Raw genomic sequence first — 26333 nt, 5'->3', positions numbered from 1 at the left:
ACCATAACTAATGGAGTTGCTCTACGAGTGATGTTGGTCTGGATTCTCCATCTGCCGAGTGCTTTCCGTTGCATGCCGTTGAGATGATTGCTTCTCCATCCCCACTTCTCAGCTCTCACCTGCTAACGTTGTCCTTGATCTCTGCACCAGCAGATCACACATTACCTTGAGGCTGCTGATATCACAGACTTCCTCAGAAAGCCCCCAAATGCTGCGTTCATTCTTGTCCACACACACGTGGTTTGGCATGTGCAGAGCGGCATCATGTCTGCTATGATCTGCAGACTAAGGGGCCTGTTTGTGCAAAGCACCAAAGTGCCGTGTAGTAACAAAGTGCGGGGGTGGGGAGGGTTGGCAAGTCATGAGACTTTTTCCAAGCGGATGCTCAACGTACTAGAAATTCTGACGCGATTCTGTAGGGCAGAACCCTTGTTCCATTTTAGCAAATGGAAGAACTTCCGTGGGACAGCATTTCACTCCGACAGCCAGACCTTATTTTACTTTGATTTTTTTTTAAATGATGATTTATACCCTTGAGATTTTATCCTGACAATAAAATCTTCCAGACAGGAGACCGGGTAGAAAACACAACACCAGGCACCATCCAACAAATGAATTCCCTAGGCCACAGCTAGGTGACAAAGGGAGAAGCTATATTGGGTCTAATTCTCCATGGAACAATGGCTGACTTCAGGGGGCTAGGTCACTGGGTCCTTCAGCCACATCACCATGTACTGTGCAGATGTAATTTATCCGTTGCAAATATAAATCTATAAGGCGCCCTCCTGCAGAAAGCAGCTGCCCACCTACTCCGTGGGATGGCCTCCACAAACACCTAAATGCTGGCCCTCCGCCCCTCTGCTGGCTTTAAAACAGCTTCTCTTGCCATTGCACGGCCTTGGTCCTGATCTGCAAGGCCATAAGTGATCTGGGATTCAGTTACGTCAGGGATCACGTCTCCACCTGTGACTCACCTACTCAGCTCCCTGGGACAATGTGGTTCACCACGGCTCCGGCTTGGTCAAGATGGTTCAGCTGTGGAATGAGCATCCTGGAGATGCCAGGTGAAAAGCCTGGTCGCCTAAAGGGCATGTGACCCAACGTTCCTCTTTGAGCAAGTTTTTCCGCCGCAAGCCGGATGGATGGGGGAGGGACAATGGGATGAGGGAAAGCAACCAGCAAGCAGATAGGGAAAGGAAGAGAACTGACAACTCATGAAGCCCGCTCGGGACCTCATCAAACCTAATTTTCCTGGGGAGTGGTTAGATACCGTGGGGACCGGACGACAGGAAACCCTGCGATAGGCCAGACAGATGACTAGATAATCGCGAAAGTGAAGCATCGCAAAGACGTGCATCCTACCTGCCTTGCTGCCCTTATCTGCAGCACCAACCCTCCGAGCAAAGTGCTGGATCAAAGAGATGAGAGGCGCTCTAAAAATCGATTTTCAACAGAGCCCAGGGCCAGATTTCCAAGTGCTCAGCGCCCACAATCAGTAGAGGAGCCGATTGCTCAGCAGCTCCCATGGCACCATTCATGGCTGGATTTCCTCAAGACCCAAGTGTGCCGAGGCCTTTGGAAAGTCTGGCTCTAAGAACAAGGCATAGCTGGGGCTCTGTGTGTGTGTGCGCGCGGTGGGGGGAGTACAGAGATGTGCTTTCCCGGCCTTCTTTACACACCCTTAATCGCAATGGCTGTGAGAGTGCACGGGCAACGTCGCACGTATTTTGTTGCTCAGAGGCCCGCTGAAAAGCCCAGCTGCTGACGTTGTTAGTTATCCGGGCAGGGGCCCGGATCCCACAGGTGTTTCCCTCCCATCTTCATTTGACTCAGCCGTTCACTCGAAGCACGCGTCTCAGCCCCTGGTGTGTGACAGGGCAGGGCTTTGGATGAACTGGGAACGCCAGGCAGAGCAGAGACATTGCTGGGGTCAGCGGTGTGCAGGCAGGGAGCTCCCTCCTCTGTGGCGTATTGTCTGCAGGAGGGACTGCGTTTTGCAAGGCAAGATGGAGACCATGGGCCGGGCTGCTCACTGCTCACCTATCAACAAGAATTTTATCTCCTCAGTGCAAACACAGCCACCCACCACTGACAGGGGAGGGATCTGGGTGGCGTGCTCTAACAGGTGCTTTTCTGAACTAGAAGGAAAGCCCTTAGAAGAGTCACTAGAGGAGCAGTTAATGCACCAGGGCCCAGGCAGATTCACGGAGCGGGGTGGGAAAGGCCTCCCCACGACAGCGGCGCCAGAGAAATGTCGACTGGCTCAGTCTGAATCCCTTCCAGGGGCCCAGCGGGGAGAGTACATGGTTTGGCTAAGGAACAGCATGGACATTCACAAAAATACCCCTAGAGATACACAACACTCCACTGCGCGCACAGTTCTCCCCCAGGCGAGAGGATGGGAGACATCGATCCACACGGGGCAGAGGTTTGCCATGTCACTTCATGCGAGGCACTCAGATGCTACGGAGGAGGAGGAGGACATCAGAACCAGCAGCGAGTCCCCTAATAATAACCTGGCTCTCCTCTAGCACTTTTCATGAGTAGATCTCAAAGCACGGCACAGTCTTGTAATAAGTATTTGTCCTCCCAGCCCCCCTGGCGGCAGAGCAGTGCTAGCCTCCCCATCACACAGATGGGGAACTGAGAGGCTGAAGAGCCTACGTCTCATTTTCAAAAGGTATTTAGACTCTTAAGAGACAAAATCCCATGGACAGTCAGTGGGATTTTGTCTCCTAAGGGCCTAAATCTCCTTTGAAAAAGAGACATAGGCTCCTAAATCAGGTAGGCGTGGTACGCTGAATGTCTAAATGCCTTGAAAACTCTGGGCCTGAAGTGAGTTTCCCAAGGTATCACAGGAAATCTGTGGCAAAGCAGGGAACTGAATCCAAGTCTCCCCGGTCCTAAATTAGTACCCTAGCCCCTGGACCATCTAAAATAAGATAGGTGCTGACCTCACAATTAACATTAATAGGCTCTCTGGGGTAGCCACGCCCTGGACTGCCTGGGTGATGAAGTCAGGATTCTCCTCCGCCCCCCAGCTCAGTCTTTCAGCTCGGTGCTGACGTGATTGCAGGAGGCTTGCGTTGTCTGTGCTGCACCTGTTTTGTGGCAAGAGAGCTTCGGTCAAGGGTCATTTTGTTTTGGACATTCCCCTTTTCAGCTCCCACCTCCGCCCCGGGCGGTTCCTGTCTCTGGAGATGGTTGATTCAGCCGTGAAGCCCCAAAGGACATTTTTTTTTTTTTGCAAGGATGGGGGAGCAGCCAAGCCACCTGGCCTCTGTCAAAACTTGTCAGCATGACTGTGAGGCCAAATGCATTCTCCCCCCCCCCCCCGAACAAGTAAAGGTGTGGGTGGGTGAAACCTGAGGCAGGTACAAGGTGTTCTGACTCAGACACAGCCCAGCTATAATTCCTCCAGGGGAGAGTCAAAACGGGAGCTCCACAGAGGACCTCATGGGACTGTAATGATTAACAGATTGCTCAGACGTGGGGCTTCCTTTACTGAGCCAACACGAGGGGCGTTTGCCTGAGCACTCTGCAGTTTGTTTGGTTTTCTCGCTGGAGATGGTGGGCGCAGAGCCGTGGTTAGCAGCGCCCATGCCTATAAGGGGTTTTTTTGCAGGGGGTCCAAAGTCCTGCCTGCAGATGAGTCACAATAACTGAGTATCAGAGGGTGGTGCTTGGATCGCTGGGTATTAGAAGGGGAGCAGAGACCAGCCTCCACTCATCTCTTGCTGCCTCTACAACTGCAAGAAACTGATCATCTCAGGCAACTGAGTCCACACTGGCCCGTCCCTGCCAATATGCCCTGCGGGCCATTCCTTGCACATCCCACATCAATTGTGTTCCCTTTAACTCCACAAGCTCCTTCCTGAGGCGCAGCTCCTCTTTGCTGCATGATATTTACCATGGCTAGGTTTTTAAGGTGCGGCTTGCCAAAGCCCTGGCTGGGATGATTTAGTTGGGGTTGGTCCTGCTTTGAGCAGGGGGATGGACTAGATACCTCCTGAGGTCCCTTCCAACCCTCATCTTCTATGATTCTATTGGGGTGCAAGTGGATTTCAGTTTCTTCACCCAGACGTGGTCGGAAGCTGTGTGAACTAGTGGCCACAGCAAGGCACTGAGACACAGCACTCCTGGGTTTTATTCCGGATTGGGATTTGGATCCAAATCTAGGTCCACTGCCTAGCTTGCTAGCTTGCCCTTCTAGCACCCCTTTTGCCCCATGAATCACAGCATCAGCTGGTTTCCTGTCCCTCCTTGTAATAAGAGCCATCCAAGAGGTCAGATTTCAGCTGGCTAAAGAAACAACCTCCCTGAATGTCTCTTACGTTTTTCTCTTCTTTCAATCATATTCAGAGTGGTTCTGGGCCAGGGTGAGAAGCAAATAAACTTGGAGCAGGAGGTGCTGTGTTGGAACACGTTAGTATGTCAACAATTCCCAGGTCTTCGGTGCAAGGGGAGGCGTCACTTAACTGAGGAGATGCCATAGCAGGGTGTGGTTAACTCAGCTACTGGCTCCCACACAACTAGCCAGACATGTATGGACGGCAGCGTGCACACTTGGTGACTTCTTCCAGGGAGATGTCACACATCCCTTGTATGTCATGATTTTATACCACTCCCAGACAGGGAGTGCTCTCCTGGGGTTACAGCAAGGGGACTGCAAGTCAGGACCCGTGGGTTTGAGTCCCAGCTTTAGTGCATAGTTGATGTGCAGGCAGTGCCTCAGTTTCCCCATCTGTAATATAAGGATAAAGAGACTTTTGTGGGGTTACCTGCCTCACAGGTGTGGGACTTAATTCAGTTTAAAAAAATGCATGTCAGTAAGAGTTTGCAGCCTTTAGATTTAGAAATTCATATTCTTACTGCATTTAGTATTACTCCTCTCATCAGCTGAAAAAAATCTACCCTAAAAGAATATACATAATGCAGGGAATATATTCCTACACACACACACTAGACATCCTTACAATTTACCACCTTTTTAAAGTGATCCTCTGTTTAAAATGTGCCTCTTTTCCTCCTTCTCTCTGTTATCTTTTACCCCTCTGGAGATGTCCCAGGGGCCCTGTTAATGAAATGCAGGCCTCTCTGTGCTTTGTTTGCTTCGCTTTACCATTAACAAATTATCCCTGAAGGTCACATGCTCAAAACAGGCCTGGCTATCCGGTATGCATGTGTGAGCCTGCTTACATGCCTGTATAAGCATGCTGACATGTGCATCTGGGTGTGTGTGTGTGTGTGTTCCTACGGGGATAATTTTTCTTTCCAGGTAAAGCACCGGAGCTAGGAAATTCGAAAGGCTGCAGACAGACCCCTGTTGGCGGATCCATACCGAAAACACAAATACAATTGAGCTGTGACGGTCACGTCCACAACCCAGATGTTCAGTTCCAGCACGTGGGTGATGAAGCAGCTCCAGCAGCATCGATATCCTGAGTCCTTGAATCCTAGCCAGCCAAGTGTAAAATTTAGCTATGCCGTAGCACGGCGTTAATCTAGGTGGGTGATGATCTCTGGTTGCTGATGGTATTAGAACTTACTGCAGCTTTCCATGCTGTTGCCCATGACGGGCTGTTGATGCAGCTGCCAGGTTTGGAAGAGAAGCAGACTTCGAGTGGGGGAGGGAGTCTGCTCATTTCAGAGGGAGGTGATGGTTGGGGGGCTTCTCTCCTTTCCCCAGGCTCTCTGGATGTGGAATCCATAGATTACAAAGCCAGAAGGGACCATTGTGACTGTCTGAGCTCCAGCAAAACTCAGTCCTCTTGTTCCACTTGTACAGTTTCTGTGAGAAACCCCTGGGAAGCTTGTGAGTCAATACAGGTGAGCGTGCCAGCAATGTGCTTCTGTGAGAAACTCCTGGGGAGTTTGTGAGTCAGTACAGGAGAGAGTGCTAGCAATATGCTTACGAATATGCTTATTCAGCTAGAGCAACTGGCAGGTACCAATGCGCCACTTGCCTTGTCTACACTGGAGTTTTAGCATGTGCGGCTTAGAACGTGCTAATGAAGTAGCATATTCAGATCGTACACTGCTTGGATTGTAAGCTCCTTGGGGCAGGTGCCATCTTTTTGGTCTGTGTTTGTACAGCACCTAGCACAATGGTGTTCTGGTCCGTGACTGAGGCTCCTAGGTGCAATACAAGAAGTAAATAACAATAATAATAAATTTACACGTTCCAAAAATATCTTTTGTCCACAATCCTAGGAACCTAGATCCACTGTTCCTGGGCTTTTACTTTGCATCAGTAACTAAAAATGCCTTCTGTTCTCTGCAGCTGGCCAAGGCACAGGGCCCCTCCCTCTGTCTACACACAGTTTTTGGGCCACTTTAAGGATATGGGGTTAGAAAGCAGGACAATTAGAGGTACAAGTCTTGTGTGGATGCAGTTATATCAGCATGGTTATAAAATCATCTCCCCAACCGCAGGAGGTAAATCGCTAACAAAACTGTGTGCAGATCAGACCTCACCATGACCGTCTGCATCGTTATTACCTGTGCTGGGCTTTATTTGGATCTTGGTAGCCATTCAGAAGCCATTCACTTTGGTTAGTGTTCAGGACCATCACTCCACCTTTAAAGCAGGGTAGGCTAGCAAGATTGTACCCCACGTGGGCTCCCCACCCTGCCACACGCTGCCAGGTTCTCTTCTGGGAGATACCCGAGGTGCTGCTTGCTCTCTGCACAGCCGTAAGTGAACAAAGGCCAAGCAACTCCCGGTCTCTCTCGGATTCATCTCTTCTGCAGCGCTTCAGATGTCTGTCTCCAGGGCAGGGTTTTCTCACTCTAGAATTCACTCATTCCAAAAATGTGTGTCTGCCTGACCCCGGCCACGTTTACAATGTATTGCAAGACACCTCTTTGTTCAAGCGTCCAGTAACTGTGAACGCTGAGTCTCTGGCATTTAGCCGGCTGGGCTGGTTTTAGTCGGACACCGTCTCTGTCCTGCAAAGGGTTGAGATGCACTGTTATTATTTTGTATTCGTATTACAGCAGTCAGGAATCGGGGCCTCGTTGTGCTGGGCACTGTACAGACAAGTACCAAAGGAGACAATCCCTGCCCCACAGAGCTCCCAAGCTGCGTGTCAGGCTTGACACGTCACACGACAGGAGGGTGTGGGCAGAGGAGATCACACAACGAAGAGAGACGAGCAGAAAAGCAGACGTCGCAGCTCTTCAGCTGCCCACTGGCATGAGCTCTCGGACCAAAACCAAAGCACCAGCTCTGCAAGCCGGCACGCACCAGCTTGATGCTGCCGATTCAGAGGCTACTGTCCTCCTGACAGATTCTCAGCAGCGGAAAGCTGGCCCGAGGAGGGAGGCCCCCTTCTGATGGGCAGCCCTAGGTGTGGGGCGGGCAGGGCAAGAGGCCTGGCTGGGCACATTTAGCCCTTTTCATCAGTGGCTGCTACGATTCCCGTGGTGCAATCCAAAGGGGCTGGTGGCAAATCCCAGGGAAGGTGACAGCAGAAACCAGCTCTCTCTCCTACAGGGAGATGCCAGCTGACACGGCGGGTCTAATTTCCCCCTCCGTTTGCCAGCTCTGTGGGCTATGGCCCAGTCGGCCTGTACACGTGAAAGGAACTCTTCATATCATCTTCCGACGGCTGGGCTAAGGGCAGCAGCAGACGGCACACCAGCCTGCCTGGGGCATCGGTCTGAGTGCCCCCAGACGCCGCAATCGGCCGGCAGCTGCAGGCTCCGGAGGGACCAGTCGCGTTGCCAGCTCCAGGATGTCTCGGAGCCCTAGGGCAGCGGGCCAGCTGTGGCCACTTCCTGGCAGTGACTCAAGGCTGGGGAAGCACGGACATTTGCCTCTAGGGAAGGTCGCTTGCCTGCAAGTCCCAGCAGAGCGAGCAGGGGGAGCAGGGACTCTGACACACGTAAGCCCGCAATGTAGGGCACGGGACAAGATAAACTGGGCCCCAGTCAGGAGCATCCTGAGAGCCAGGGTCAGACACGGTGAGACACACGATAGCCTCTGACACACCGGGGCCTTCCTGGCGCTGCCACCTAAGCACGTCTCCACGATCACAGCTCAGACACGACTCCCACCAGCAGAATCATCTGCTCTGGAGGTTGGGTGAGACCCTCGGATGTCCCAGACCTAGCGCCCGTCAGTTCTCTCTGCTGGCTCTGCTTTGGGGAGGCAGTTTCTTCCTGGGGGACGGTGAATGGAATGAAAGGTGTTTGCAGGGAAAAATCAACCACATTTGCCAGAGGGGCTTTTCTGTGTCATGGCGTAGCCTTTTCTCTTGTAAATAGTACAGAACTGCTGCCACCTTCCGGTTAGAGTTTTAGATGACAGGCGGGAACAGGCTCAGAAGGGGAGTGGTACAAAGCCCACGTCCTGGGAGATTTAAAACACTGGAGAAAGTCGCTGAAGACCGTACTAAGGGGAATAATCGGGTTGGCCTCCTGGGTCTTTTCCCTCACTCAGGTATTTAAACTATATGCTGGGTTTAAATCCTATCCCCTGTGAGCGGCCGGCAAGGCTGTGGATTGTGGTGGCAGCGTGTTATGATGCTAAGGGTGTGGCTGGTGGGGGGTCCTTTAGGAGGTCGATTCTCGTGCCCTGTGATTTCTAACGAAACCCGTTGGTTTAGTGCATGAGGGTCGCTGATGTTTAAAAGAGCTGCAGATCCAGCATCGCCAGCTCCTGTGATTTTGCCGTGAGAGCTGGTATTTTCCCCTGAAGCCTGAGCTGCTGGAACCAGACAATTCCAGGAGAATCTCAGCTTTCCTTTAAAAGAAAAAGTAACTTTCTAGTCCTCCTGGTTGTGGAGAAGAGCTTGAAAACATGATCCCAAAATGCTGCAGCACCTGAAAGTAAATATAAAGACCTCCCCCCCCACCACCATCAGTAAATTTTTGAATCTCATGATTTGTGAGCCAGTCTCATGATTTTGGGCAGCCTGGTTCGTGATCTTTGAATGTTTAGGGTTAGCAATACCGCAGATCACTGGTTTTTCTGTGTATCCCCAGAGTTCTCTACGTCCCATCGCCTGTTAAAGACCAGGTGATGTTCACATTTCCCCAGCTGTGCATACACACACACACACACACACACACACACACACACTTCCCCCCTCAAGCAAGGAGTCACAGCCATCAAGCTATGGATGCCTGGACAAGACAAGAACCCATTAATATTGCACTTTGGGTGCCACAATGCATCCCACTCCTTTATACTCAGCTTTTGGGCTATTCGTGCTGCTTCTGCAGTCCTGGCTGCCCAGGGTTCCACAGCGACTGGGTCTGGGGAGCACCGTGCTGACCTAAAGAGACGACATTTAAAGTACCAGCTGGAAGCCACAGAGTTCCTAGGAGAGCCAGTGGTACTGGTAACGCAAGTCTCACTTTCCATAGATAAGCAAGTGTTACTTTGTAATAATGGTTCTGCTTAAGCCCGATGGGCCTAATTTTTAAAAGCTGGTCTCCATTTTTATGCCTAGTGAGTACACTGGGGGACTACAATGATGAAGGCCACCTAAGCGCTTGGAGAAATTGTGTTTGCCGTTTTGCATCTGTAATCATTAATGGCTGCATTGTCGCTTGCACATCTAACTACCAGATTTGTAGGCACAATCAGGCACTTACACATCTACATGACATCACTGGTTGTGCATGCAGTGAATGGAAGCCTGATTTAAAATCAGGCCATCTGTCTGTGGCAATACTAGCACACCCATTACTGCTGGATCTAGGCGCTATAAAGCACTTTCTATTTCCAGGGTGGTTCATTAACATTGGCTAATAGCCTTTGCAACCATCCTGTGAGACAGGAAAGAATCATTATCGCCTTCTGATATATGAGAGAATTGGGGCACGGACAGGTTAAGTGACTTGCCCAAGTCACACACAGAGAGTCAGTATCAGAGCTGGAATTAGAGTTAAGGAGTTCCAGGCTCCCAGTCATGTGTTTAATCTAACAGGAAACTCTGTAGTGATGGGCAAATCTTCAAAGAGTCAAGGATTTCCCTCCCGCTTATATCTCCTCACCCCCCCAAAATAAAAATGACAGAGAAGTGGTGTTTTCTGCTTGTTCGGACCTTTGAAATATCAGGAATTCTTATCTTGAACTTCCTTGCTTTTGCTGGAGGACTCATTGGAAGTCTCTGATGAGGATTGTGGGTGGAGCTGGTTGAGAAATTTTTGACAAAACCTTTTAGCTGAAAAATGCCGTTTCATCGAAACAGAAACTACTGAGAAGGGTCACTTCTGAAGAATTTTCTGACTTGAAAAAATGTTGGAAACAAAAGTTCTGAAAAGTGCTGAAACCTCCCATTTCGACATGTTCAAAATGAAACATTTCAGGTTTTTGATTCTTTTGAAGTGGTGTTTAATTTCTACCAAAAATAGGTCAGAAATCAAAAAGAAGCATTTTGAAATTATTGAAACAAAACTTTTCAATTGACCCAAACTGATTTTTTTCCCCAGATCGTGCAAATTATCAAGATTTTGATCTTTTGTCCCGATTCAGGATGGGAAAATTTTGGAACCTCAATAATTCCTCACAGGATGAGAAAAGCATTTCCTTATTCTGAGTGTTCTCAGCCCTTGCGTTATGTGGTGGCGAGTGATGGAGCTCGAACAAGCAGATCTCTTCTCTCAATTTCAAGCGTGTGAGTTTAAAAAGTGATTGTCTACACCGCAGCACAGTGTGGACTACAGGGGTGTGAATTGTACAATGGGCTAATGTGAAGCACTCTAACACGCCCGGCTGACGTGAACTAAAAGGTACCTCCTGAGCATAACAGAGTCTCGTTTGAAACTGAATTACATAAACATGAGCTCAGTACCTATGAGTTCACACCAGCATGGTGTACATGGGGCAGTTAGAATTAGTGTCCGCTGCAGTTCACAGTCCATTGTCCGGACTGCGCCACCATGTAGACAACCCTTAAAAAGAAGACAAAGAGCTTTAAACAGCCTGACTACAAATCGCTTCCTTTCGCAAAGAATCAGGTTTAATTACATGCTCTCTCTCCTATCCAGATCATACCAGCTTGTCTACTCATATGTAGAGTCCTTTGGGTAAAACAAGGTGGATAGGACCTGAATTTCAAATGCAGAGACTGAGCAGACAAAAATGCTTTTAGAAGAATTTAGCCCTTCCATCATATGGATCTGAATTCAGATTGTGACCAGCCTAGAGCTCATGGTACTTGGATCCCATGCTTTGATTTGGCTCATTTGCAATGTCCGCTCCAGATCTGAGATTTCAAACACCACCATGCAGGGGTGTCTGTTCACAGAGAGGGTGTGTGTTGGGTTGCCTGGGCCTTTATCTCCTAAACATTTCCTTCCTTCTAAAGGTAATAGAGATTTCCATACTGAATCAGATCACCAATGCTTCTAGTCTAGCATTCTGCCTCCAGCAGAGAACCAGGGCTTAGCTGATAATTCAAGGGAAGGTAAAATAATCTGTTTTGTAAGGGCACCTACCTAGTGCTCTGACATGGACAGAGAAGAGAGAATTCTTTCCTGATCTCTAGCAATTCAAAATCTTCTATCCTGTAGCTTGAGTTCTGATTCCTCTTCTACCACTTCCCTCGCTCACGGAGAAGCTGCAAATTGTGCCAACCCTGGCCATTCAAAGGAAGTTTCGGACTCTTTCATTGCCTGTATGCACTTTCTGCATAACTTGAGTTGCTTTCGCCCAGCCACGGAGAGCTTTAACTGATCAAATCTGATTGGCTGCAAGAGCTCGGTTGCTTTGGATGACCACTCAGACCCTCCTCCTTCGGTTGCAGCTGGTGTGTATTGTTCTTGCAGCAACATTAAGATTTGTACAGTTGATCATTAGCGTTTGCAAAAGGAAAGGGAACTTCGCTCACTTAATGGCCATTGAAAGACAGGGGCAGTGAGCGGAGGCCTGGAGGCTCCCCGGGAGGTCCCGTCCTTTATGCCCCCCCTGGATGTGCTGAAGACTTGTGGGGATGAGGTATCTTCTCCAATATGTCGCGTGTTTCTTCGCCTTCTTTTCTGCTGGGTTTTTGATAGTAGCCACCTGGACAGACTGCTGGATGGTGAACGCCGACGACTCACTAGAGGTAAGGTCAAGATGAGGGCAGCCAACGTGAATGTTCCTTTGGAAACGAAAGGGGACGTTCGTGCTTCTGGGGAACAAGCAACTAAATGCCATGTCATGAGAGCCCAGCATATCGGCCTTTAGGAGGCTAAAACACCCACCGGGGTAATGGGGATACAGCACAACCCGCTCAGAAACAATGCTGCTATAGGGAAACTCCATCCATAGGGAAAGTCTGGAATTAGTTCAGTGCTCCAGCTGTAAGCTCAGCTCAGCGTAAAGCCACTGTAGTCTGATTTTTCCTTTTCCCCATCTGTGCGAAAACAAGCGGCCAGGTTGCTCAGGGATCCTATAGACTGGGCCTGCCAAGAAAATGGAGAGAGCCCAGGCATTAGCTCCCTGATAGCTACTGCTAGCGTCATTGTTCTGTTGGATTATGCTTCTCCCCTATTATCTTGGGTGAACAGCAGCTAATGACTTTTGAGCATGGATTTGCTCTAGCTAATCGCTTCCTGGGACAAAGTTTGCAGCCCAGATCCTGCTTTCAGTGTCCGTGGTGTAAATTCAGAATGGTGCCATTGGTTTAACAACATTACTCTAGATTTGCATCAACACAGCTGAGAGCACAATTCGGCCCTACATTTCCAGTTTACATGGATACCCTGGATTGGTTGTTTTCTGCTCGCTTTGTGAATTCTACAATCACACTCTAGAATAAAGATTCCAGAGTGTGTACCTCTGATATGCACGGCTTCCTGATGAGATGCATCTATGGGGTGAGCAGAACTTCAGGGGGAATCTAGAGATTGGCTTTTAGTTCTGAGACAGAAATCTCCCCTTTGACATTTACATAGATTAGCATTCTAGAAAAACAGCAACAAAAGTACGTCGCAGCAGACTGACCCCCTCCAACCCTCCCCACCATAGCGTCCTCAAACAGTTCCCTAGCCCCCAAACAGTCATCACTTTCACAAGTACATGGCGCCTCAAGTCTGTATTATTGCTGCCTTTGAAACCCACAGAATGGGCAAACCCTTCTGTATATTTAAAGGTAGAAGAGCTGCAGTTAAAAAAAAAGGGGGTTCTCTAGAAAAGTCTGTGCTTTCTACATCAGGGTGAAATTCACTCCCAGGCCTGAGTTTTTCTAGTTACCACCTCCTTACTAAGGTATGGAATCAGAGGGGTTACCCTGGATTGGCATTGCTGACGCAGAGATCAGAACCTGGCATTCAGATGCCACAGCAATAAGCATGATGTTAGGGCACACACAGAACAGTGAAAGGGTCACAATAACAACAGGGGAAAGATGGTTTCCCCCCAACAAGACAAATCCCAATAGTCTGAAGGCCTAGATACTCTGGTGATTGGTGCTCATAGATATATATGCTGTAGAAAGAAGCACAATGATTGCGTTCAGCGTGTCTAAGTATTAAGCTCATATACATTTAAGGACAGATCCCGAGTGGGTGTAAACTGATGTAATCCACTTTCACCAACTCGAGATTTGGCTCGGGATTTCCAGTCTATTATTTTAGCCCTTTTTCAAATGACTGCAGGCAGATGTGAGAGATCTGAAGTCATTGGCAGCTTTTTTTTCCCCTTCCTCTAGTGGGAGATGGTTTGAATTTGACAGGAGCTGGAAAAGTTAAAGACACTGAGGAGACCAGCTGAGAATCTAGCTGTTCACAGGAAAGCACCTAAATCTACGGACTGAATCATGATCATATTGTGACTCGCTGTTCATTTTTTCACAGAGTTGGATTCATTCTAAGTAACGAATGGCTTTTTAACCTTGTCTTCACCCTCTGAGTGGGTCTCACTGAAATGCTCCATTAACACGGAGTTGGGTTAATGGTAGCCGCTCTTCTCACGCACCTGCCCTGAGTGTGAATACCAAACCATCAAGCAAAGTGCCCCTAGCATTAATACCTGATAGAATGAGCCTCTTAATTCCCCTAATGAGCTCATTTCCTTTCCAAATATGGGCATACAGGTAAATGATCAATTGCCTGGGTGCTCCTGGATTGACATTACTCCCGGTTTCAGCTGGGAACAATGACAATCATCTTTTGGTTTGCAGAGAGAGGAGCTGTGTTTTCAGTAAGAATCCCTGACCCCCTTTCGTTCAGGGCTGGTCGTTTGAGCCTGAGGCTCTGTCTATGCTATTTCAGCAAAACTTACATTGCCCAGGGGTGTGAATATTCCACCCCCGAGTGACATAAGTTACACCAACGTAAGTGTCGTATGCACAGCGCTGTCGGAAGGAGAGGTTATCCTGCTTATGCCACTCGCAGAGGCGGGGTTTTTTATGCCGATGGGAGAGAGCGTCTTCACCAGACACGCTTCTGCAGTGCTGTGCGTATAGACACGGCCTGAGTTAGGTTTCCTTCCGAGTGAGCATCATTACATGCCTCGGCTGGCTGGTACAGCAGTGCTCTAGTGCAGGCATGCCCGAACTGGGTACATGTGCCACTGGTGGAACATGGCATTCCCTCCGTCCACTTCACAACTGTCATTTAAGAAAGGAGATCGCCAATCTCTGAAGTCTGGGAGCCGCTGGACTAGCAGTTCAGTTCAGCTTTGAGCACGTCTCCATCCGCTCCTGGGCCTGGAAACAGCTTCAGAAAAAAGCTCTTCCAGGCAATATCATCCCTTCCTGGTTGCAGGCGGGTTAGAAATGATGATTGTCGCAGGGGGGTTGTTTTGTTGTTTTTAAAATGCTCTGTAGCTCTAGATACACACATTGCTCTACGTTTCTGTCAGAGAAGGCAGGTCAAAGAACTGCACCTTACCGTTGGAGCTGAAGGTGCTGAGGTTTGGGGTAGCCCTTATATCCAGGGAAGTTCATTCCACAGTCTTGGGCCGGCCCCCCAAGGAAGCTCTCTCTGCTGCCCAGGTGAGCTTCACTCTTATCGCAGAAACGTCCATTGTGCTAGAGGAGCCGAGCTGTCAACACAAAACCAGGGCCCTTCTGCTAGGCACCGTGCAAACGTCTAAGAGAACACGGCCTTTGCCCTGCAGACAGAGACGTTTGGTTGCCATTCTCTTTACTCATCAAAGAGGCGCTCAGGGACCACGGCATTGACAGCCATGTCAGTACCTAGGTAAATACAGTCTAACGAAGGATCCGAAAAGACAAAGGACACAGGAGAGGTGGGGGGAGAACAATGTCGCCAAGGAGGTGAACAGCATAGAACTGGAGTAGCAAAGGGATGAAACAACCTGTTGCAAGTCGAGTGCCAATTACCCCATGCTCCCCTCGACCAAGCCAGGGTTAGATGGCTCGTTCCTTCTTGGCACCGCAGCAGAGGTGGATCTGGAGAAGAGATCTGAATGCCGAGGGGGTAGTGGCCATTATGGGTACAGTCAGGGAGGACAGAGCAGACGTAAGAAATGTGCGGGGCTTGGTCCTGCTTTGGCAGGGGGTAGGACTAGATGACCTCCTGGGTCCCTTCCAATCTTCATTTTCTATGACTCAATGGAGAGGCACCCGGAAGAATGCTGGGAGACAGTAGCCTCTCCCATGGCGTTTTGGCCTTGCAACTGCTGATTTCAGGACAAGGAGAGGTGGGTGACAGTTAAAACACACCAGGAAACACAAAACTTTGGCTGAGATCTACTGGGTTAGTCAAGGGCCCATTTCCCATGCCAGGCCCATGGTAGAGATTTTCACATAAAGGCATGTCTTCTCCAAGGAAGCCGGTACGTCCTGAAGCCCGGCAGGGCTCTAGATTTGGGGTATAACTCCACCTAAGATCATTCATTCTGAGGGCTATACTAAAGTGGGAGAGTGGCTGTGACTGTAGGGGTAGCGGTTTTCAGGATGAATTGGCTGAGTGGCAGCCTTGGTTGCCCCTGTTCTCCCCCCATGGCATACAAGAGGTTAGCCTCCAGAGGACTGAAATGCTTTCCACAAGTTACTGGCCTGTGCTAGGCAGGAGGTCAGACGAGATCACCAAATGGTCCCTTCTGGCCTTAAACTCTATGACACCCTGACACGAAGTGGAATATGAAGTGGAATGCGTCTAAGAGGAAAGCGCTGTGCTTGGGTATAAATATACCCGTTCCCAGAGCAGCCTAAACGGCAATGAATTAGCCAGTATGATCGAGGGAAAGGACTGGTTGAACTGACAGAGACAACACTGAAACTCTCAGTCCAGTCTGTCTAATAAGGAAAACTAGCAAGGTGTTGTCTTATGTCACGAGGGCTACATTATATACCTCGCCATAGATTACCAGAGCTCTCCCTTTCAGTATAGTGTGGTATCTTTTACCCCGGCTGAAAAGATTACAGATTGTGTCCTGTGTCCTATTAACTGGGTTGATGCTCCCAGGTTGTTACTATCTGACTAAACTGAAGGCTGATATTTGGTACACGCTGCCATCCAGAAAAGTGGATTTGTCTCATCATTCAAACAAGAGGTACGGTGCTGCAAGAAGTGCTTAATTCCTGCTGGCATATTTACAGTGCTAATAAAAACAGTGTCCGTGTTCGATTGACTTAGGGAGGGTTGGCTGGGAAGGCTCAGGGGGCTGGGAATCTGGAGCTTTCCTGTGCTTAGATAGCACTGAAGGCTATTGCCTGCTGACTTTGGTTTGTTAACGCCTGTGAAATGACTAAATGGTCCCCCCATGCCATCGTTGTTACACCAATGTTAGTCCCCCTTTCCTGTGGCGGTGTTAGCAGTGCATTCGGGACGACAGGGCATGGATGGTGAATGACCTCCACCCGAGTTATGGTCCCAGGGCTAAAGGGAATCTGGCACTATTGGGAAGCTGGCTCTGATACGGACCATCTTGTCCACGCACCAAGGAGACGACCTCAGTCGCTGGGGATGTCAGTCCAGCAGCTGTCACTCGCACTAAGCTCACTTTGAAACAGGAAACACCAAGGCAGGAGCAATGGGATTTTTTTTTTCTCCCAAATTCCTGATGGCTAGAGGTAAAAATGTTCAGGGCAGAACATAAATGGATAAATGGATAAAATGGATAGAGAACTGGCTAGAGCATAGGGCTCAACGAGTAGTGATCAATGGCTCCATGTCTAGCTGGCAACCGGTCACAAGCGGAGTTCCCCAGGGGTCGGTCCTGGGGCCGGTTTTGTTCAACATCTTTATTAATGATCTGGAGGATGGGGTAGATTGCACCCTCAGCAAGTTTGCGGACGACACTAAGCTGGGGGGAGTGGTAGATACCCTGCAAGGTAGGGATAGGATACAGAGTGACCTAAACAAACTGGAGGATTGGGCCAAAAGAAATCTAATGACGGTCAACAAGGACAAGTGCAGAGTCCTCCACTTAGGAAGGAAGAATCCCATGCACAGCTATAGACTGGGGACCGACGAGCTGGGCAGCAGCTCTGCAGAAAAGGACCTGGGGGTAACGGTGGATAAAAAGCTGGATATGAGTCAGCAGTGTGCCCTGGTTGTCAAGAAGGCTAATGGAATATTGGGCTGCATTAGGAGGGGCATTGCCAGCAGGTCAGGGGAAGTGATTATTCCCCTCTATTCGGCATTGGTGAGGCCGCATTTAGAATACTGTGTCCAGTTTTGGGCCCCCCACTACAAAAAAGATGTGGACAATTTGGAGAGAGTGCAGCGGAGGGCAACCAAAATGATTAGGGGCTGGAGCACAGGACTTATGAGGAGAGGCTGAGGGAACTGGGCTTGTTTAGTCTGCAAAAGAGAAGAGTGAGGGGGATTTGATAGCGGCTTTTAACTACCTGAAAGGGGGTTCTAGGGAGGATGGGGCTCTGTTCTCGGTGGTGGCAGATGACAGAACAAGGAGCAACGGTCTCAAGTTGCAGGGGGGAGGTCTAGGTTGGACATTAATTTTTTACTAGGAGGGTGGTGAAGCATTGGAATGGGTTACCTAGAGGTGGTGGAATCTTCATCCTTACAGGTTTTTAAGCTGAGGCTTGACAAAGCCCTGGTTGGGATGATATAGCTGAGGTTAGTCCTGCTTTGAGCAGGGGGTTGGACTAGATGACCTCCTGAGGTCCCTTCCAACTCTAATATTCTATGATTCTATGATATAGTCTTAATTTAAAATAACGTTCACACAGAACCACATTATACAATGACTCCTCAGTCACAAGTGACCTGAATTCCAGGCGTTTAGGTAACAACCAGCCTAGGGCAAAACGCTTATTGTTGTTAACTATTTGCAATGCAGTAGCACCAGGACCCCATTGAGCTGGGAGCTGTACAAACGGAACAGAAAGACAGTCCCTGCCCCAAAGATCTTACAATCAGAGAAGAGACAACAGGGGGTTGCAGACAGACAGGGGAGCACAAGGAAACAGTGAGACAATATTGGTCAGCATGACAGGCAGCGGTCTCAGTACACTGCACCCTTCTGCCTGAGCAATTGTCCAGCGATGAAGACCTGCCCCTGTGGAAGTCAATGGGAATTTCGCCATTGACTTCACTAGGCTAAAATTTCACCCCAGCTCCCTTCTCTAGCCTCTGCTGTTTTGTTTGGGTGTGCTCACTCGCTGCTTTTTTACTTATAGGTGAGTACAAAGTGCCGTGGCCTGTGGTGGGAATGCGTCACAAACGTTTTTGATGGGATTCAAACCTGTGATGAGTATGACTCTATATTTGCCGAGCACCCCTGTACGTATGCTTCAGATTTCTATCACAAAGAGTGAGGGTAGAGAACACAGAATCAGAGACCGACAGGGTTAGCAGGGACCACAAGGGTCGTCTAGTCTAACCCCTTACCAAGACGTAGGATTTGTTGTGGCTAAACCATCCAGCACAGATGGCTACCCAGCCTCCTTCTGAAAACCTCTGGGGAAGGAGCTTCGAACAGTCCTCTTTCCAAGGGCAGATTTCGCATGCCAGGATCAACAGGAGATTTTACTGTATTGCAAGCTGTAAAACTGAGTTGATACTCTTAAAATCCTGAAGACTTAGGGCTTGTCTTCACTGCAAATTCCTGAGTTATAACTAGAGTGCTGCCCCTACCTCCAGTCCTGTCCACACACACAGGAATCCTTAACTCGATGGTGCTTTTAACTCAGGCTGCTTAGCTAACCTTTGAGTGAGCACAACTCATCAGCCACTAACACAACCGCTCAGCAGTGTGGATGTAGGCCTGTACCACTCAAGTGCTGCTAGTCCTCCAGTGCCTTCCCACAATTCCACGTGGGCCCCAAAAGGACAGATGAGAGCTCCCACAATTCACTGGGAAAGAGTCCGTAGAGGGGCTCCATTTACGGCAGAACCATGGGATGTGGCCCTAGAATTCTCCGAGTCATCCCCAGTGTGGACACAAGCAGGATTTCACAGTGTGGCTCCTCTCACTTGAGCTAGGCTAACTGGACTCAAATTATCCACTCTGCAGGAAAGCTCTAAGGCACGTCCCATGAAGTTCAGTACTGCTGAATAGCGATGGGCTAAGCATGTGAACAAATGATCTGCTGAAAGGGGCCCCGGGGAGACCATTGCTGCCACTGATCTGCCAATCAGGCAGAACGAGATGTTCCTAAAACCCAGAATTGAGCTCGTCTCTATTAGCTGTACCCAACCTCTGGGTCGGCTTAGCCAGTTGGGGCCCTGATTCACCAAAACACTTAAGCACGCGCTTGAGTCCTATTGTACAAGAGCCTTAAACAATCAGGCCTGATCCAAATGCCACTGAAGTCAATGGGAGTCTGTTTGTTGCTTTCAATAGGCTTTGGTATTCAGCCTTGGCCGTTAGCAAGGCTCATGACATCCTCACGGTCACGACTCTTCTCCATTGCTGGAAAGGGATGCGGAAGAGTCTTTGTGCAAAATAAATGTACAGATGAAAAGGTTCTTATAGTTTATGACTGAATTAACAGGCGTGACAGAAAGCCACTCAGTGACCCTGAACGTAGAACGTGGAGTCAAAAATATCCAGAGTTCATCTCAGTTAATTCAGTTAAAAGGTAAATTGATACACCAAAATCTTCTGACCAGGGTTCATGTCTCAAGGAATGTCCAGCATGCATTTGTGATTGAAGAAAATCAGCAGATTTCAGCTTCCATCCATAGAAGTCTGGAGGGTCTCTCCTGGGTTCACAGGATTTTGTAATTCCTCCCTATATAACACAGAATAAGCACGGCTGAGGTTCATCCTTTCAATTCATCCCTGTTTCATTCTAGTTTTGGAAAAAAACCTACTATGCCTAAGAGTGGCAGAAACCTCAGGCCTTTGAGAAAAGATGCCTCACAGCAACTTTAAATTACCAGGCACCTGGATTAAATTCAACCTTGGCAGTGTGAGCAGGCAACATTTTTTCCTTTATGAAGAAAGTTGAATTGTTTTCAAAATGTTTCATTTGGTTTTGTGGTAAAATTCTAAATTCTCTCATTTTTTTACTCCCCAGGGGGAAAAAAAAAAAAAAGGGAAAGAAACTGGGAATTTACATACCAAAACAAAATTACTATTTCTGGAATCTTTTTTTATTATTTTTTTAATGTTGAAAGTTTTGTTATTGAAAAAAAAAGTCATGAAAAGGTAAAACAAACTAAAAGCCCACCACGTTTCTTCTGAAATGTTTCAATGATCCCTAGAAAACAGGCAGCCTATAAGCAGTTCTCTTCTGTCTGAATTGCTCTGTTGTCAAAATCATGTGGCGGCACTGTACTTGGATCTAAACACCAGCATCCTCCGGTGCACGCTGTGATACAACTTCAGGGTAATTTACTGATGGGCCCAAACCAAAACCCTGGACCCAAACCCACTTTTCAAAGCAGCTTTCGCTGTTAATGAGATCTTCTCGTCCATCCCCGTGCCTGTGTAAAGTGGTTCCTTATTGATATGTCCTTGATCATCTGCACTTGAATATTGCATGGCCCAGTTGCCTTTGCAGCATCTCTTCGCCTTCCAGTCATTCTGTGATCCTGGCAGTGTCTCTGGTTAGATTAGCCACTGTGCGGTGGGATCAATAGAGGATGTGTCCCCAGCTGGGGGAGACACCTTCTTTATTTATGTCCAGTGTACAGACAAGGCTAAGGATAATTAGCATCAGAGTGGGCCTATCAACAACCGTCATCTAGAGTGTGACAGCTGAATGGTGGGGCTGTGCACTGTGATGCTGTCCAAAAGATGGAGTGATTTTCACCTGGGGGGTCTTACTCATTTTAGAGCGCTGTGTAACAGCCACTCTCTTGTGGGGATTAAATGTGGCTGGGAAGTGACAGATGTACCAGAGCTAAGGTCTCATGCAATACCCCCGTCAGGAGAGCTCCTGCTGCCCTGGGTGCTTTTGATTTCAGTGGGGCTGTCCACAGAGCGAGACATCCCCCCGGATAAGACAGGGGGCAGAACCTAGTTCGTTAGCCTTTAGGATCCTTGCTGTGTCTCCTTGCTACACTGCAACACCCTACCCTGTCCTGCAGTGAAGCTGGTGCTGACCAGAGCCATGATGATCACAGCAGATATCCTGGCGGGCTTTGGATTCGCTTTCCTACTCCTGGGACTTGACTGTGTCAAATTCCTCACGGACGAGCCCAACATCAAGCTGCGCATCTGTCTCGTGTCCGGAGTGACGCTGCTCATAGCAGGTATTTGTCCAAGTGCGGCCACGTGATCATGGATGGCCTGATTTAAAAAAAATAAAATTAGTGCAAAGGAGTGAGTGGTGTTTAGTGAGCAGAAACACACACCCTATGGGAGGAAGGGTGGTCCAATAGCTAGGCCATCAGCTGGAGACGCAAGTTCAATTCCCTGCTATACCACAGACTGTCACACTGGGTAAGTTACTTAGCCTCTCTGTTCTTCAGTTTCCCATCTGTAAAATAGGGATGATAGCCCTGCCTTAGCCTCACAACTGAGGCTAAATACATTACCTAGACACACAACAGGGGTATTGTGAGGCTAAATCCATTATGAGATTCTTAGATACAGTGATGGGGTCAGATAAAAGTAACAATGATAAATAGGTGCCAAGTTATAACATTGACTCACTGTGGACCAAGTCACTTTATTTATTTGGATTTACACCAGTATTAAAAAAGCTCTCCCAGTTTATCTATATATCCACATCCATATCTATCTATATATAAAGAATAGTTCCAGAGGGGTAGCCGTGTTAGTCTGTATACAGCAAAAACAACGAGAGTTCTGTGGCACTTTAAAGACTAACACATTTAATATTTGCAGGCATAAGCTTTCGAGAGACTTCAGCTGTCTTCTTCAGATGCAGTAATACAGAAAATAACCCTAACCCTAAATATGTAACACAGAATCTAATGCTAGTCATAGAATCACAGAGTTGGAAGGGACCTCAGGAGGTATCTAGTCCAACCCCCTGCTCAAAGCAGGACTAACTCAGTTAAATAATCCCAGCGAGGGTTTTGTCAAGCCACATCTTAAAAACCTCTAAAGATGGAGATTCCACCACCTCCCCAGGTAACCCATTCCAGTGAAAAACCCACCTTCCGAGTGAAAAACTTTTTCCTAATGTCCAACCTAGACCTCCCCCCCTGCAACTTGAGACCGTTGCATTGGGAGGTTTATGAATACATGTGCTTGTAAAGTACTCACGAATCTAAAAGCACTTTGTGAACACTTTGTTGGAAATCAATTCCAGATTTTTGTCCAAATTCAAAATTTGCCTGAAAAATTTTGAAATTCAGAAAATCCTGATCAGCTGCAAGTCGACAAACAAAGCATGGTGGAAGGGGAGAAATTGCATAGATATAGAACCCTCCTCCCCCTCCGCTCCAACACACACCTCTTAGTAGAAGTTTCAAAAGGTGAAAGATGTCAGCCAGCTAGAGCGGCCATAACATGGCTGAGAAAGCAAGGCCATGGAGTGTAAACTCTGCCGGTGAGTACACATGGGACACTCCAAGTAGGCGCTAACGGGAGTGTTAGGAGATGGCAGACTACATCCCATGAATTGTATATTCACAGTAATCACCGTGATCTGCCTGACAGCTCTCTCTGGTACTTTTCTCTCCTGCCCTGCAGGCATCCCGAGCCTTATCGGCTCCGTGTGGTATGCCCTCGGGGTGTACGTGGAACGCTCCTCCTTGGTTTTGCACAATGTGTTTCTGGGCATCCAGTATAAATTTGGCTGGTCATGTTGGCTTGGAATGGCTGGGTCACTGGGCTGCTTCTTGTCTGGGACGGTGCTCACCTGCTGCACGTATCTCTTCCGAGGTAAGACCCACTGGCACCAACGTAACACAGTAAAGACAAGGTTAATAACCTCTTGGGAGCTGTGACACATGCCCTGATCCATAGAATGTGGCTTGGGGGGGCGTCTCTGGGGCAGAGAGGAGAGTGCAAGTGTGTGTGTCCGTTAGACCCTTGAATTCACCACTGAAAGTAACAGCGTGGTTCCAATGGCCGGGATATGGATCCTTAGCGGTTTAGAACAGGACCAAAATTCTTCACACATTTCCTTTAGCTCTTCAGAGCCTATCAGAGGGTCACTTTAGGGTCACTCCTGACCTGACTGCGCTGGAGCGGGTGGTGTTCAGGAATCACTCAGTATTTCAGGTGCTTGCAGGAGATCGGCTGTGTTCTGTGTCTGGTTCCTTCCAACTGGCTGTGCAAAAGGACAAGAGCTTCACAGCTCCCGGCCCAGGTGCGCCGTCTGGGAAGCTCAGTCCTTAAAGGCCAAAGCTAAACTAGCTCAAAGCCTATATCAAAAAGCTTCATCTCCGATCCAGCATCATCATGTGCGATGGTTAAAGTGTGCCTCAGTGTTTTGGCTGTAAAATGGGGATTGTAATACTTTACCCATCTTTGTAAAGTGCTTTGAAATGCTGAAATGGAAGATGAGGTCTAAATATAAAGTGCAACGTTATTATTATTTACCTTATTGAAAAATTGGAAGCAGCATCGCACTGTATTCTGAGAGCACTTGGCTGATGGGAATGCTGTGTCCATGCTAAGCAGATTTTCCTCTTTCCTTCCTTTTGCAACACAGATGTCGGCTCTGGGAGGTTCCACTCCTCTAATTCCTTAAGGAAGACGTATTCCCCAGCTGGAATGACTGTGGCAAACGCATACTATCCATCGTCTCGGACAGCTACTGCCAAAATGTATGCAATGGACACCAGAGTGTGAGGAACAGGAAAAGATGAGATTAGAGATCTGCTTTTATTTTTAACTGCTTATTCAGAGGCCTGGGCTCCAGCCTTTGTGATCAGGATGCTAAGTTGCACCTCACAGATACGTGCATAATGGCCTATGGGGTGGCTTGAAATAAAATCATCATCTTCAGTAACAAAGCAAGAACGCAGCCTCTCGGGAGGCTTGTGAATTCAGGACTCCCATTGTGTTGAATTCTGAGAGGTGCTAAATACCAGCTGAATTCCATAAATCTTGCTGTTCCGTCTCAGTCAGAATCCGGCCCATGGACTTCACTGTGAGTTGAAAGAAATCAGCTTTTTGCAGGATTGGGGACCTACATGTTGTATAAAGAAACCAAAACAATAAGAGGGGGAAAAAATCACAGAGCTAATCCATGTCTGATAAGGTGCTGACAGACCGGGGGACTCTGCTGAGAAAAGGATGGGCTGCCAGGATCACATCTGGAATCCATATAATCAGCACGTGGGCGTGTTCTCTCCTGGACAGATCAGTACAAAAGAGAACGGGCTGTACTAACCTGCACCCTGTCTGTGCCTTAGGGCTCGCGCACACATCACCAGCTGGAGAAAAGGCTGTGAGTTCCGATACATTCTGCCCTGAGACATGCAAACCTCTTCACCAAATGTTGAGTAGCTGATCAGTCAACCCACTTGGGATGCATGGTTGCCCAGATCTGGAAATCCTAATTCAGTGCTTAACCATTCCCTCACTGAGTCAGACAAGGACAAATTGGGTGAGGACTGCGGACCAGGCCTTGTCTCATAATTAACTAGGAACTGGTATAACCGACAATAAATTCCCTTTGATCTGAACCGCCTTTAAATCAAAATCACTTTCTTATCCAATTCAGAGCTATTTTACCATGCAGGAAGTCTACAGTCCTCATGTAGGTCTTGGGTAGGCTAAAACGTAGGCCTTCTCTTCACAAGGAAAAAAAAATAAAATCGTGTTTGTAAGAAATTAGTTAACACATGTTAAAACTCTAGTGTAGACAGCGAGTTTTTGAACATGTTGGTGGGAACCTAAAGTTTAACTCAACCAGTTTAGCATGTTTTACGTCTACACGCCTTGTCTACACAAGACTTTTAGAACAGGTTAGTTAGCATCCGTTAGCTATTGAGCTAGCAATGCACCTTTTACTCCTGGTCTAGACAAGATGCTAGGCACTTCCTATTACTATTGGAATGGCTCTTTTAAACACCAGGGACACGATGAATGTCCTTTAGGTATATAAATGCAGGTGGTTTATGGGAAAATATAGATAGCTTGTAAATAACCTCTTTGATTAGTTTATTTCATTCCCTGTGAATAGATATTGCACCCAATAAAATGGTCTTATAATAAAACAATGACATCCGTATTACCCATATTTGTCTGTAATATTTCACCCTCTCTTTATTTTCCTCTGCCGCAGTTAACCATGTAAATCATGTACTTTGTTGTGGCAGCTTCAAAATAAACAATTTGCTGATTCAGAGTTATGTATATATTTTTAAATATAGTGTTTCCCGCTTTCCCCATGTATTCATGAGTTATTTGCACTGGGCTCTGTGGATTTTATTAGAATGAGGATGTGGATCCAGAAAGCACATTTTAGAAGGGCAATAAAACCCACACTTAGAAACTCATGTAATTTCTAGTCTCCTCCTTCAGGAGTCTCCCAGGCTGGGGGCGGGGAAGCGAGATGCTCAGGTGATGGTCCTGCTACATCATGATCTGTGTTGATATAGATAACGTCCCTCCTGGAAAGGAGGGGCAAAAGACAGCAGCACAAATAGGAAAGACTTTAGGAAGAAGAGGTTTGAGCCAGGAAGCTGAACAGTTGTGTTCTCTGATTGCTAACACTGGATCCCATAGATGTGCATATCACCAGCACCTACTTTTCAAAAGTTAGGAGCCTTTGCTGTGAACTTTAGATGCATCCAAGTTTTTTAACCTGTTCTTAATGCTTCCTAATGGCAAACTCCTCTTTAAAAAAAAAAAATCATTCAGGTGGAGCATTCATACAGGCCGTTATCTGCATCGATGAGTCCCAAGAATTTGCAGAATTATAAGCAAAAATGAGTTTAGTTTATATAACACAATGATTAAACAACAGGCCTGGATGCCCTGCTTCTTTAAAGGGGAAATCAAAAGGGTTTTTTTACCCGTCTAGATCCCCAGGATATTGCGTTCTTCCTGCAGATGTTGACAGCATTTAATAATAGTG

General features: G+C 47.9%; 1 protein-coding gene across 1 annotated transcript; it reads left to right on the top strand.

The window, feature by feature from the left end:
- Window positions 1-11799: 11799 nt before the first annotated feature.
- CLDN16 (claudin 16) lies at window positions 11800-25588 on the top strand. The gene is made up of 5 exons (XM_067561019.1): window positions 11800-12062; window positions 18555-18657; window positions 21415-21579; window positions 22991-23182; window positions 23958-25588. The coding sequence occupies exons 1-5, from the start codon at window positions 11949-11951 to the stop codon at window positions 24095-24097; spliced, it is 714 nt and encodes a 237-aa protein (XP_067417120.1). The 5' UTR covers window positions 11800-11948; the 3' UTR covers window positions 24098-25588.
- Window positions 25589-26333: the final 745 nt, after the last annotated feature.

This window comes from Emydura macquarii, unplaced genomic scaffold (genome assembly GCF_026122565.2).
Source record: "Emydura macquarii macquarii isolate MOO-44397 ecotype Brisbane River unplaced genomic scaffold, CSIRO-AGI_Emac_v2 contig_2365, whole genome shotgun sequence".
NCBI classification, from domain to species: domain Eukaryota; kingdom Metazoa; phylum Chordata; order Testudines; family Chelidae; genus Emydura; species Emydura macquarii.
The sequence above is the reverse complement of the archived record's forward strand: the minus strand, read 5'-3'. Positions and strand labels throughout refer to the sequence as shown.

Bases quoted from the DNA above. Each gene is read 5' to 3' on its own strand.
- CLDN16 (XM_067561019.1), top strand. From the start codon at position 11,949: ATGAGGTATCTTCTCCAATATGTCGCGTGTTTCTTCGCCTTCTTTTCT. The intron at 18,658-21,414 runs GTACGTATGCTT...CCTGTCCTGCAG, and splicing joins TATATTTGCCGAGCACCCCT to TGAAGCTGGTGCTGACCAGA. The intron at 21,580-22,990 runs GTATTTGTCCAA...CCTGCCCTGCAG, and splicing joins AGTGACGCTGCTCATAGCAG to GCATCCCGAGCCTTATCGGC.